The 13,022-nt window shown below is 68.5% G+C and overlaps 4 protein-coding genes across 4 annotated transcripts; 1 reads left to right on the forward strand and 3 right to left on the reverse strand.

Moving 5' to 3' along the window:
• Positions 1-242: 242 nt before the first annotated feature.
• RHOBADRAFT_51002 (uncharacterized protein) lies at positions 243-2,666 on the reverse strand (the record flags this gene model as incomplete). Its single annotated transcript, XM_018415600.1, has 2 exons — positions 243-1,527; positions 1,597-2,666. The coding sequence occupies 2 exons, from the start codon at positions 2,664-2,666 to the stop codon at positions 243-245; spliced, it is 2,355 nt and encodes a 784-aa protein (XP_018274596.1).
• Positions 2,667-3,527: 861 nt separating this feature from the next.
• On the reverse strand, positions 3,528-8,228 carry RHOBADRAFT_51003 (uncharacterized protein; the record flags this gene model as incomplete). Its single annotated transcript, XM_018415601.1, has 9 exons — positions 3,528-3,884; positions 3,966-4,054; positions 4,118-4,206; positions 4,280-4,485; positions 4,571-4,680; positions 4,745-4,901; positions 4,995-6,784; positions 6,849-8,123; positions 8,195-8,228. 9 exons carry the CDS (start codon positions 8,226-8,228, stop codon positions 3,528-3,530), a joined length of 4,107 nt encoding a protein of 1,368 aa, XP_018274597.1.
• A 411-nt stretch (positions 8,229-8,639) lies between these two features.
• On the reverse strand, positions 8,640-11,084 carry RHOBADRAFT_51004 (uncharacterized protein; the record flags this gene model as incomplete). Its single annotated transcript, XM_018415602.1, has 10 exons — positions 8,640-8,752; positions 8,828-9,173; positions 9,247-9,526; positions 9,591-9,668; positions 9,729-9,858; positions 9,933-10,044; positions 10,107-10,372; positions 10,441-10,533; positions 10,616-10,747; positions 10,811-11,084. 10 exons carry the CDS (start codon positions 11,082-11,084, stop codon positions 8,703-8,705), a joined length of 1,761 nt encoding a protein of 586 aa, XP_018274598.1. The 3' UTR covers positions 8,640-8,702.
• Positions 11,085-11,231: 147 nt separating this feature from the next.
• On the forward strand, positions 11,232-12,996 carry RHOBADRAFT_51005 (uncharacterized protein; the record flags this gene model as incomplete). Its single annotated transcript, XM_018415603.1, has 7 exons — positions 11,232-11,586; positions 11,654-11,810; positions 11,889-12,039; positions 12,105-12,132; positions 12,196-12,265; positions 12,328-12,440; positions 12,503-12,996. The coding sequence occupies 7 exons, from the start codon at positions 11,232-11,234 to the stop codon at positions 12,907-12,909; spliced, it is 1,281 nt and encodes a 426-aa protein (XP_018274599.1). The 3' UTR covers positions 12,910-12,996.
• Positions 12,997-13,022: the final 26 nt, after the last annotated feature.

Genomic DNA, 13,022 nt, shown 5'->3' on the forward strand with positions numbered 1-13,022 from the left:
CACTGTTGATGACAAGGACACGGCATAAGGAAAGGGCTTCTACGGCGTCAAGAAGGATACAAAGGACGAAGGACGAGGAGAGAGGGTACAGCGCTAGCCTGCGCGAACATGACGGAGGACGACGATAGACGACAAGTGAAGGGAGGAATGGCGCTGCTAGTGCGGGAGGGAAAGACGAAGAGAGAGAGAGGTGGGGAGGGGAGAAAGTGTCCGTCGAGCGAGGGAGGGGGGCCCGTGCGCGCTCAGGCGACGTACGCCGGCGCCGTCCTCAACGCCTCGTCGTAACCAGGCGGTGCACACAGCCACGCGCCCTCGGGGCCCTCGCCGAGCGTCGCGCGCGAGTCCTCGCCGCGCTCCTCGCGCGCCTCGCGCTCCTGCCGCCGCTGCGCCGTCTCGCTCCCGGCGGGCCCGCCGTCGGCCGCGAGGCACGCCAGGCCCGGCTCGGCGACCGACCCAATCGTGACCGGGATCAGGAGCTCGCGCAGCTTGCCCGGGAACGCGAGCGCGCCGGCGGGCGACTTGGGAAGGTGCCGGGGCGAGCGCGACGAGGGGACGTGGAACGGGTTCGACGTCGACTGGCCCGAGACCGCGCTCGACCGAGGCGACGACGGCGCCGTAAAGGCGTTCGGGCGCGGCAGCTCGAGGTCGGGCGACTGGGCGTGGAGCGCGTCGAGCGTGTCGCGCAGGGCCGGCGTCGCGAACCCGACCTCGATCGAGAGGAAGAACCGGGTCGAGACGTGGACGTGCTTGCCGTACTCCTTGGCGACCGGCGGGCGACCGCGGAACGCCGGCGAGAACCACGAGCACTCGCCGTGCGTCGTCGACGGGACCGACGTCGGCTCGAGGTCGAGCGAGGTCGAGTAGCCGTGCGCCCACCCTTGGCCGTCGGCGCCGTGCAGCGGCAGCGCAATGTCGCGGATGACGACCTCGGCCTTCTCGCTCGGGTCGGCGCCGGGCCGCGACGAGTAGGGGATCCAGCCCCACCGCGAGACGATCTCCTCCTCCTCCTTGCACCAGGGCTCGACGATGACCTCCTCCGGGTACCCGAGCGCCGACAGCGACACGCCGGGCCCGAGCCCCCACTCGTCCTCGATCGCCTGCGCGAGCGAGCCCTGCGACGACTCACGCACGTACGTCTTGCGCACGAGCGCGAGCCGCACGTAGAGGTCGGTCGGCTCGAGGGGCCGGTCGACGATGCGCAGCGAGACGGGGATGCTGGCGTGCGCGCCGGGCGAAAAGTGCGACGTCGGGAGCGACGGGTGGACGATGTGGTAGCCCGTCTCGTTGGGTTTGGGCGACGACAGGGTGAGGGTCTGCATGAGAGATGCGAAGACGCCCTTGCGGTACTCGTGCGTGAGGACGGGGAGCTCGGGTGCTGGTGCCGGGAGCGTCGACGGGAGGACGTGGAACGGGACCGAGAAGACCTTGAGCCGCCGCGGCGTGCCGTTGGCGTTCTTGACCGACGAGAAGAGCGCGATCGACATGGTGTACGAGATGCGGAACTGGGCGCACTCGAATGACGGCGGCCTGTGCGAGAGAAAGAGAGTCAGGACGAGGTCTGAACGACGACAGAGAAAGACAGAAAGAGAGACGCACAGCCGGTCCGAGTTGGGCACCTTCATGCTGAGCGGCAGGACGTAGGTTCCTGGCGGCAGCCTCGTCTCGCCGTCGTCCTCGAGGTCGACGCGACCGAGACGCTGCGCCGCCGCCTTGCGCGCCGAGTCGGCGTCGCGTTTCCAGATGCGCAGGCCGCTCGACAGGTCGATGCAGAAGTCGGCGATCATGCGCTTCGACTTGACCGAGCCGTCGCCGTCGAGCGTCTCGCACATGCCCGTCACGCCGAGGTGCATGCCGCCGAGCGACGAGAAGGCGAGCCCGGCCTGCGACGCGATGCGCAGTCGCGGCGAGAACGAGATGCGCTGCGACGGGAAGAAGGCCGGCGGGAGCGTGTGCTCGGGCTCGTCCTGCGACGGCGACGACGCGCCCTGCGAGCTCGGCGCGGACGCGTTGCCCGACGTGAACAGGAGCTTGAGCGAGAAGTCGACGGCGTTCCACGGGTCGGTGCTAACGACGGGGAGGGACGGCGCCGAGACGGTTCGGGGGAGCGCGGCGGCGACCGGGGCTTTGGGCGGCGGTCGCGGCGGGAGGATGGACGAGAGGGTGGGTGCCGACGACGAGTGGGCGAGGGTCGACCCGGACGAGGCGAACGAGGGGAGGGGAGGCGGCGCCTGGTCGAGGTGCGCCGGCGGCGGGAGGCAGAAGGACCCGGCCGACGACGACGGCGTCATGGCGCACGACGTCGCATCGCTGAACGGCGAGCTCGGGAGCGACGGGAACGGCGAGCCGGACGCGCACGAGGAGGGTGACCGCGGGCACTCTGCGAGGTCGTCGCGCTCTGCCCAGGGGACGGCCGTGCGCGGGCGGGCCATGGCGGCGGCGGCAATGTCGGCCATGCTGAACGGCTTGGTGCTGCCGAACGCCGCCGGTGCGGGCGCCGTCAAGGGCGCGTCGTCGTACGCGGCCGGCGTGTCGCGCGAGGTCGAGGCGATCATCGTGCTGGTGCTGCTGGCGGTCGGGCGAGAGGACGGCGCGTGGTGCAGCGGGGCCGGGCGGTGGATGGGGCGAGGAGGCGAGAGGGTGTGAGGGGAAGAGGAGCAAGCTGGCATGGTCGTTGGACGAGGTGAAACGGTCGGGCGAGGGGTCGGCGCGTCTTTGCTCGCGAGTCCGGGGAAGTTGGTCGACGTGAGGGCGCTCTCTCGTGACGAGCTGGCGGCTGCTCGAGGTTGGACTGTGAGTGGACGGCAGCTGGCAGTAGCCAAGGCGGTCCTCGAGCCACAGGTCCCCAAGGGCGGGCGCGCGAGCACAAAGACGAGCGAGGACAAGGGCGGCGCGCTGAGGCCGCTCCTCGACGCGTCCGTACGGCCGTTGCGCACGCTCTTTCGCCCCACGATCACAAAGTCAACTCGCCGGTGCAGATCCTCGTAACCGCTCGAGCCGTTGGCTTCCACTCCTCCTCCTCCTCCTCGCGCACGCGCCTCTCTTTGTCTTCGCGCGCGTCCGCTCTTTGTCCTCGCTGCGTACGACGCGCCGCTCAGCTCGTCTCGCGAGCTTGTACGTGTCAATCCACCGCGAGCGCCTCGTGGGCTTGTGCTCGCTCGCAGCGCAAGTTGACATTGTGCTCGTCGGAGGAGGGGTGTGACGGCGCAGCGCAGCTCGGCCTCGCTCGTCTCGAGCGCATACCTCATCAACCTGCCGTCCATGCTCTCTCGTAGCTGCGGTGGACGAGTGCGAAGCGCGAGCTTGAGGGCGTGTGAAAGCCCTTTTGTCCTCCTCTGCGAACGCGCTCGCGCCTTGCGCTGCGCCTGCTGCGCTGTCTCTCGCTGCAGCAGAGACGCAAAGGAAGCGCAAGTGCAATGCAGTGAAGATGGGCTGTACGACAAAGGGGGAGAAAAGGCACGGAGAGAGAGAGAGAGCGCGCGAGAGAGGAGCCGACGCCGACGGCGAGGAACGTGCACGGCTCGACAGGGCTAAGACGCCGGCGCCGAGGCGCCGCCGTCCGTCGTCGCAGCCGTCCCAGCTCCCGCAGGCGCCGAGGACGAGGGAGGGACAGCACGGGCCGGCGCCGTACCTGCGCCCCTGAGGCCGGCGAGCAGCGCCACCGATGCGGGCGTCAGAGTCGGGCCGTTCTTGGCCGCATCCGCCTTGATCTTGGCGCTGATCTCGCTCCCGCGCTTCTCGCGCTCGTGCAGCTCGGCGAGGCGCTTCTCCTCCTCGGCGGGCACGATCGGCCGGTTCTTGTCGTCCTTGGGGTAAGGCCACGAGAGCTTGCTCTTGATCGTCTTGAGCCCGACCCTGCCGGCGCGGTCGAACGCGTCGCACGACATCTGCCAGGGCGACAAAGGGCGAGAGTCAGTCACGGCCTGGTGCGGGTAGAGAGGCAGAGAGGGAGAGAGAGGGCGACGGACCCAGGTGTAGAAGAGCTGCGTCTCGAGCTGGATCAAGTCGTGGTACCAGAGCGTGCGCTCGCGCGTCGCGTGCTGGTAGGCCGTGTTGGCTGCGAGGGACAGAGCGAGTCAGTGACGGCAAGGGAGGGAGAGGGCCGCCGTCGAGGACGCACTCTTGATGGCGGCGGCGACGCGAGAGCCGGCGAGGAACGAGATCTCGAGGTTGATGTGCTCGATCCAGCTGCTGACCTGGTACGGGCACCTGCAGGGCGAGAGGAAGAAGGGTCAGTGCTCGAGCCGCAGGGACGGCGAGGCGGCGGAACGAGGCGACGCACCCGGCCGGGACGATGACGAGGTCGCCCATGTACTGGTAGATCGGGTACGGCTTGACGCCCGAGCGCTTGAAGAGGGCCGCACGCTGCTTCTTGGTGAGGTACATGGTCGGCGACAGGAGCGGGTCGTCGTGCAGCTCGCGGAACTTGGAGTTGCTCGTGCCCTTTGGCTGCTGCGAGTGCAGCAGGTCGAAGCAGAAGTCGCGCAGCTGTCGAGGCAGAGAGTCAGTGTCGACTCGAGGCAAAGAGGCGGGCGTGGAAGAGGAAAGAGGGAGAAAGAGAGACAGGGCGCACCTTCCCAACGTCCTCCTCGCGGAAGATGTCCCACCGGACGCGCAGCGCCTTGTCCGTCTTGGGGTCGCGACCGCCCCACACCATGTAGCTCGCGATGTCGGTGTTTGACGCTGCGGGCGAGGCGAGAGGGGGTCAGGACGCTGGTCGGGCACGAGGCCGAGGTCGAGGACGCACTCCGGAGCTTGACCGTCGGCGTCGCCGCGTCGGTGTCCCACGAGGCGAGCAGGCGAGAACCGCGAGAAGGTTGTGCGGCGTTGTCGGGCGTGTGGCCGATGCAGTTGAGGACGCCGTCGGGGTGGAAGACGTTCGGGAGCGGGAGGAACGACAGGAACTGCGACCGGCACCGAGCAGAGGGTCAGTGCGGGTCGTCGAGCGGCATGCAGGCGTGCAAGAGAGGGAGAGGTAGGGAAAGGGTGGGACGCACGTCCTCGTAGAGCTCCTTGAAGTCGCCGTACCACTCGGCCTGCTTTGGCCAGTCGCCGACGTTGCGATACGTCTTCTCGGCGTCGTCGAAGCCCAGGGCACGTCGAGCCGCCTTGCCCTCGGGCGTCATGGCGAGGAAGAACTCGCGCACGGTCATCGGGGTCGGCCGCTCGGGGCTGCGGTTGTCGACGACGTCGATGACCTGGTCGCCCCACGTGCTCGCAAAGTAGCTCGGCGTGTACTTGGCGAGCCCGACCGGCGGACAGCGACGGACGAGGATCGGCTCGCCACGGCGCCACACCTCGAAGAAGAACGGCTCATCGAACGTCTTGTGCGCGATCTGCCACACTCGGTGCGTGTCGGCGTCATACTCCTTGAGGTTCGACTTGACGCAGAACTTGTCCATGATGTACTGGATCACCTTTGGGTCCGACGCCTGGAGCTTGTGCGACGAGTGCCAGTTGCGGGCGACCTGGCGCATGCGCTCGAGCTTGCTCGCGTCGAGCCGGGTGACCGACATGAACTGCGCCGGCCGGTGGCTCTCGCCGCCCGACTGGTCCTTGCCGCGCTTCTTGGCGATGCACTTGCGGCGACGCTGGTTGTCGGCCGTCGTCGGGACCGTGCCGCCGCTCGTCTCGAGCGCGTCGTACTGCACGAGGCGGTCGTAGCAGACGGTGCACGCCGTGCGGCCGCACGTCTGGCAGATGAACTCGGCGCCGACGCACGCCGTGTTGCACGTGTCGCACGTCGAGTGCGTGACGAGGTCGTTGCGGACCTTGATCGTGTTCGGGTTGGTCGCGTGGCGCCACTCACGCTCGAATAGCTTGACGAGATCTTTCGCGAGCCACGTCTTGAGGAGCGTGCTCTGCGTCTTGGTCATCGGCGACGTGTACGGCTTGTCGAGGTTGGGCACGTCGTCGGCCTCGACCGCTGACCGGAACACGGGCCCGGTCACGATGCGCCCGCGGTGGTCGACGCCGAAAGAGCGGATGCCCATAAACGAGCAACCGTGGCCGATGCTGCGCGCGATGCACTGCCAGCACCGGGTCTGGCCGTCGACCTTCTTCGACAGGCACGTCGTCGTCTGCAGGACGTACTCGACCGGCGGGCCGAGCGGCTCGTCGTCGACGGCGACGTCCGACACGACGGTCGACTCGCGGCCGCTCTTCTTCTTCTTGGCCGCCTTGGCGCCCTCGTCGTCTTCTGGCTGACGGGCGCGCTTGGCCGGGTTGGCGACGCCGTCGGCGGTGGCGGTGGCCGACGTGGTGGTGCGCCTCGAGGCGGCGACTGACGACGACCGACTGCCGAGCGCGCTCGTCTCGTTCTCCGAGTACGTCTCGCCGAGGCCCGGCGTCTCGGACGCACGAGCCGCCGACGCCGAGTCGCTCGCACCGGCGCCGACGGGCGTGCCGTCGACCTCGACACCGCGCATCTCCTCCTCGCCGTCGCCCTCGTCCTTCTCGCCGCCGCCAAAGTCATTCTCGATAAAGTACTCGTCGGCGGCGGCAGGCTCCTGCGCGGCGGGCGCGACAGCAGGGGCGGGCTTTGCCGCCGATCCGGCGGCGGCGCGCGCATCGGCAGCGAGCGCCTCCTCGACCCGCGCATTCTCGGCCTGCGCCTCGGCGGCGAGACGAGCGGCGACGGCCGGGCTGGGGCCCGTGACGGCGGGAAGGTCGTCGAGGTCGGCGCCGTCGGGCAGGTAGTGAGGAGGGGGGTCGAGCTCGTCGATAAAGGCGGGGTGCGGGTCGAGGAAGGAGGGCGTCGACGTCTGCAAGTCGTCCTGGAGGAGGGCTGCGAGGGTGTACTAGAGGTCAGGAACAGGGGACGAGGAGAGCAAGAGAAGATGAGGACGCACTGGCAGCGAGCTCGACCTTGAGCACTGGAGGAGCCGGCGGCGACGCCTTTCTCGGCTTGGCCTTGTGCGAGCGCGGCGGCTCGGCGTCGTAGTCGTCGTCGTCGAGCTCGTCGCCGTCCTGCGCGCGCACCTCGCGCAGCGCCGACGCCTTGGGCGCACGGCCCCGCCGAGCGCCCGTGGCGGGTGCGGCCGCCGCGCCGTCGATGCCGCTCGACGCCTCCCTGCTCCTCGAGCCACTCGCGCGTGCCGCCTTGGCCGTCCTCCCCCGCCCTCGACCCTTGCCCTTGCCCGTCTGCTGCGCCGACTCGGCGGGGAGCGGCATGACGGACCCGTCCGGCGCGAGGCCCATCTCGGCGAGCCGCCGCCGCACCTTGGCCATGCGCGCCGCCTCGCGCTTGCGGCTCTCGACGAGCTCGGCACTCGTGGCAAAGTAGCCGGGCTCGTTGTCGGGCGGGATGTCGGCCTCCGGGTCGTCGCCGCGCTTGCTGCGCGCCCACGAGACGGCGAGCTCGACAGGCGGGAAGTTGGCGAAGAAGAAGGGCTGGAGCGTCGTCGAGTCGGCAGGGACGAGGGTCGTGTTGGCGAACGTGTAGGCCGACAGCGGGTGGGCGAGCTCGGAGCGGGCCGAACTGGGCTCGGGCGGGACGTCGCTGACCGCGACGGCGGGGCCGGCAGCGCTCGTCGTGTCGGACGCCGCCTCGGACGGCGTCGCATCGCGCAGGACGGGCGAGGCGAGCGGCGTGAGCTCGCTCGCGGCCGCCCTCGCGAGCGCCTTGTCCTGGTCGACCTCGCGGTCGCCCTCGACCTTGGCCGACGGCGCCGTGTCGAGCGAGATGGCCGAGGTACCGAGCGCCGCAGTCGAGGTGGAGGGTGCTGTCGAGGTGTCGATGGCGGTCGAGGGCGATGCCGCTGCGACGGGGAGCGTGTCGGCCGGGGCGGCGGCGACAGGCGCACAAGTCGGCTCGTCCGGGTTGAGCGGGCCGTCACCCATGTGGACGTCGACGATGTCGCCCTCGGTGGCCTTGAGGCTGCTGACGCGCTCCTCGGTGGCGGTTGTGGTGGGCGGCGGAGCGAGCGGGGAGGCGGAGGAGGGTTGCTGAGCTGGCGGGTCGAGCGGCATGGCCGTTGCGGGCTCAGTCGACGTGCTGGAGGGATCGAGGGGCGTGGTAGATGTAGTGCTGGCGGTTGCAGCTGGTCCAGGGGCGTTGGCGGTGTCGGTCGTAGATGGGCCCGCGGTTGCGAGGGACGACGAGGACGCGGGACCCTCAGCCGGCGCTGCATCGTGGCAAGTGTGGTCAGATCGAGTGTACTGTGTGCGTGTGTGCGCCGACGCTGGAGAGACTCACACTCGACTGGAGCGAGAGGCTGCTCGAAGACCATCAGGCGGGCGAGGTTGGATCTGAGTCGCAGGAAGAGGAGGGCGGTGGTCGACGCTGTCGAGGTCGCGCCTCTGGTGGGAGAGAGTGCGGCTACGAACTGGCGAGTAGCTCGAGCCTGGCGAGACGAGGCGAGAGGTGGAGGGAACGTGGCCAGCCGAGGTACGCTGTTCCCGCCGAGCAGCAGCGCTCCCCTCGACACACAGCCGTCGTGCGGGTCTCTGCCGCCCCAGGAGACCTCTAGACAGCTGCTGCATGAGCCTGCGCGAGTGACCGGGCCCTCTGAGCCGGGTCCTCGCCTCCTCCTCTCGCTCGCCGTCGCACGCCGCTCTCGCTCGACCGTGGGGAAAACCTTCGCGCTTTCGCCTTGTCGGCATGCTCTGCAAGAAAGGGGCGAAGCTCGGAAAGAGAGCCCAACGGGTAGAACTGCAAGGCGGGAGCTACACAAAGGGAGAAGAGCGGGAGAGTGAGCCGCTCGTCACGCGAGGCTGCCCTTCCTCGTCCGCTCGACGATCGTCGAGTTCTCGGCTGCACAGAGATGCGACGTGTCAGTCAGGAGAACCTGGCGAGGGAGGAAGACCGAGAGGGAAAGGCAGGGCGCACCTCGGACCCTCTCCTCGTACGTCTCGCCCCGGTCGCCCACGAACGTGTACCGCTCCTCCATCGTGCCCCACCCCGTCGACCGCTGCCCCTCTCTCCCCGTGATCTCGGCCTCGCCCCGCTGCGCGCTCTTGGTGACGTGCGCCGCGCCCTCAACGCCGCCGAGCGCAGGAGGGACCGACAGCGCGCGGTCGTACCCGTACGCGGGCACGTCGGCCGAGAAGTGGTGCGACGAGGCGAGGAGGGTGTAGTTGGTCGTTAGGCAGAGGGGGAACGACGAGACGTCGCGCAGGAGGAGGTGGCCGTCGTGCGTCGACGTGTAGAGCGACGAGGTGGACTGCGAGACGCTCTGCGGCGGCGAAGGGGGCGCTCGTCAGGGAGGTGTCGCAGAGAGAGACAGAGAGAGAGAGAGTGGGGCGCACCTGATACGTTCCATTGTCGTCGAACCGCTGCTCGTTGTCGAACGCGACCTCATGCGCCACCTGGACCACCTTGCGCCCCTCGCCCGTCAGAAGCTCTGCCCGGATCTCGAGCGTCCTCTGCGCGCTCACGACCGTCCTCAGCGAGGCGCCGTCGCTCGAGGGGAAGCCGGCCGAGAGGATGAGGGGCGCGGGCGAGACGTCGTACGACAGGAGGCGGCCGGTCGTGCGGATTGGCGGGTCGGACGGGTCGAGGACGAGGTGCAGCGCGCCCGTGATGAACCTGTAGAATAAGCCAACGTCAGGACAACGACGCTCGAGAGGACGAGGACGAGGGAGCGACGCACCAGTTGTCGTTGATCGAGCCCTCGTCGCCTTGCCCGAGGACCGAGAAGCTGAACACGTGCGGCTGACCGTCGCTGAGCCTGCGTGAGCCAGAACGTCAGGGACACGCTCGCGGTGAAAGAGAGGGAGAGGAAGCGCACCAGGGCAGGGCCGGCGAGACGTCGATGAAGGCGGACGGGATGTCGAACGCGCGCAGCGAGGCGAGCGGGCGCCACAGGAGCGGGTTGGCCCCACCGGTGTAGATGACGGGGAAAGGGTACACGAAGCCGACTGCGGACGACCCTCGAGGAAGGTCAGGGTGCGTGCGCGCTGAGGCGAGAGACAGGGGAAAGCTCGAGACGCACCAAGCTGCCCGTCGATCCGGACCTGCACCTCGCGCAGAGGCCCTCTGCCGATGAGCCCGGCCTCGGGGAAGTAGTCGACCCATCGCTCGAGCACGTTGCCGTACCAGAACTCCTGCAGCGTCCGAGGATCAGGCGAGTTCGAGAGAAAGGCGCAAAGAGGAGGTCGGTGCGCACCTCGTCGGCTGCCCCGGTGGCGATGACGTCGAGCCAGGCCTGGGCCGTGTTGATCGGGAGAACTGTCTCGACCGAGGCGGGACCCGGGTAGACGAGCATCTGCGACGACGTGTTGCTGCGAGTCGTGAGCGGCAGGATGAGGTCGGCGGTCGAGGCTGGCGGGCTGTCGGGCGTCGCCTCGTAGAAGGTCGCGCTCAGCTTCGTCGCAAAGACGCCAGTGTACTTGTCGGTGATGACGTTGTCGAGCTGGAACATGAGCTGGCTGGCTGTGGGCGGCACCTCGGGGTGAGCTGACTGAACGGCGAGGCGAGGAGAAGGACTGGCGAAGACGCACTTTTGGCAAAGAGGGGCGAGAACCTCGTCACGTCCTTTTCGTACGTCCAGACGATGCCGTCGAGAGTCGGCTCGGCCGTGCTTGTGCGCCATACTGCGGGCGAGAGGACGAGGTCAGCTCGAGGACGACGCTCGGTGCGAGAGAAGAGGAGGACGGGACGCCCTCTCGACATGACCGAGGCTGATGGACGCGAGTCGGTCGAACTGGGTGCCGTTCGAGGTGACGGTGAGGTTGAGGACGATGCTGGACCAAGTTCCTGGCGGACCGCAGTCGAGCGGCGGCTCAAACGTGACGACGGCGGGTTCATCTGGCGAGGGCGACCGGGTCAGCTCGGTTGTGACTGTAGGTGAGAGAGAGGGCGAGGACGCACAGTAGGAGAAGGCAAAGCTGTGCTCGAGGAGGAGGAGGGTGCACCGCCTCGCTCGGTTGGGGTTGGGGAGGAGCGGCGGGTGGTGCACCTGGAGGTTCTCGAGCGGGGCTGGTCGGAAGCCAGCGTGGTGCAAGGTGGCCTCGGCAGGGGGCAGTCGCAGGCGGGGATGCGCTCGAGGGAGCTGGTTCGATGACGACGAGAGGCGGAGCTGGGTGGCAGGGAGGGCGAGTGCGAGTGCGAGCGAGGGCACGAGGGCGAGCCAGTGGAGGTGCATGGGCGTGCGAGCCCTCAACCCGGCAACAGAGCGACAGAGGGCGCGCAACGTTGATCGAGATCAGCGGACGAGGTGGGGAACGTCGAGCAGCTCGTCGCCTCCCTGCAGCCTACGCTGCACCTGCTACCGCACAAGGACAGCGCAGACATGCTCGACCTCGACCAGCGCGTCCTCAGCGACTCGCCCTTGAACGCCGAACCCTCGCCCGCCGCCCTCGTCGCCCACTTCCTCACCCCGCCCGCCGCCACCTTCCACCGCAACCATGGACCCTGGCTCGACCTCGCACCCGACTACGCCCTCGACGTCTCGTCCGACGTCCCCGGCCTCGACACCGACCCCGCCCACTCGAGCTTCACCTGCGCCCAACTCGCCCGCTTCCCGAAACACTCGCTCGTGACCGTCCTCGCGTGCGCCGGCAACCGCAGGCAGAAGATGTCGCTCGAGAAGGAGACCGAGGGCCTCCAGTGGGGCAAGAGCGCCCTCTCCAACTCGCACTTTGCCGGTCCGTACCTCGCCTCCCGGTCTTCCTCTTCTCGCGGCCACGGCGACTCACCTTCTATCCTCCGCAGGTGCGCTCCTGCGCGACGTCCTCGCTCAAGCCGGCATCAAGCTCGACGATCTCGACAAGGACGGCAAGGCCGACAAGCTCCACGTCCACTTCGAGAGCCGTCAAACGTGCGAGGAGGACTCGTACTACGGCGCGTCTCTGCCTCTCCGCATGGCCCTGTGCGTCCCAACTCCGCTCTCCTGTGCCTCACGCGGACCCTTCACTAGACCTGACGAAGCTTCCTGGCCCCGACACAGCGATCCTGAGCGCCCTGTCCTCCTCGCGTACGAGATGAACCGGGCGCCGCTCACCAAGGCGCACGGCGCGCCTCTGCGCATCGTCGTCCCGGGCATCATCGGCGCAAGGAGCGTCAAGTGGCTCGAGCGCATCATCATCCGCGACAAGGAGGTGCGTCGACCTCTTTTCTCCATCGTTCCGCAGCCTCGCCCCGCCTGACGCTCGAGCCCCAACAGAGCGACTGTTTCTATCAGCAGCGCGACTGTGCGTCCTCCTCAATTTCTGTGTCTCGCTGCATGCCGGCACTGACAGGCTGTGCGCCCGCAGACAAAATCCTGCCGCCCGACGCGACACCGGCAACCAAGGAGGAGCACCTCAAGCGCCTTCCCGCCCTGCAGTACGTTCCCGAGCTCTCCCTCTCCTCGTTCACGCCTCGTCCTGACGGTTTTCTCGGCGCAGCGAGTTCCCGCTCAACTGCGAGATCTGCGACCCGGTCGAGGACGCCGTCGTCGAGCGCTCGTCGTCGTCCTCGCCCACGGTCCGCGTCAAGGGCTACAGCGTCGGCTCCAAAGGTGCGCCGCCCCTCTCTTCGACCTCTCTACGACCCCCTCACTGATACGCTCCTCTCGAGCAGGCGTCCCCATCGCCTCGGTCCACGTCGCCCTCGTCCCGCTCCCCGTCCCGCACCACGACTCGCCCTACGCCGCCGCGACGCCCGAGCTCGCCGACTGCGAGGTCCACCAGGTTCGGCTGCATGCGGCGACGCTCCCGAGCGAGGCGTGGGTCGAGGCCGAGCTCGATGATGGGCCGGACGCGAGCGCGGGCGAGGAAAAGGAGAAGAAGAAGCAGTGGGGCTGGACGCTCTTCTCGGCGGCGGTGCCGCTCGCCGCTCTTCCTGCCGATGCGCGCGAGGCGGCCCTCGTCGCGTACGCGACCGACGCGAACGGCGAGCGGCAGGAGCTTCAAACGCACTGGAACTTGCGCGGCGTCGCCGAGGCGAGCTGGAGCGTCGTCAAGATCAAGTTTGCGCACGAGGAGTAGCTGTTTTTCGTTCTTCTGGGTTTCTCGAGATGTGCCGTAGCTCTGTAGCCTTTGTGAATCTGTTGCTGCTGTCCCTCGTTCTCGCTCTCGCTTTCGCTCGACCGACTCTCGAG

The sequence above is a fragment of the Rhodotorula graminis genome (assembly GCF_001329695.1).
Source record: "Rhodotorula graminis WP1 unplaced genomic scaffold RHOBAscaffold_1, whole genome shotgun sequence".
NCBI classification, from domain to species: domain Eukaryota; kingdom Fungi; phylum Basidiomycota; class Microbotryomycetes; order Sporidiobolales; family Sporidiobolaceae; genus Rhodotorula; species Rhodotorula graminis.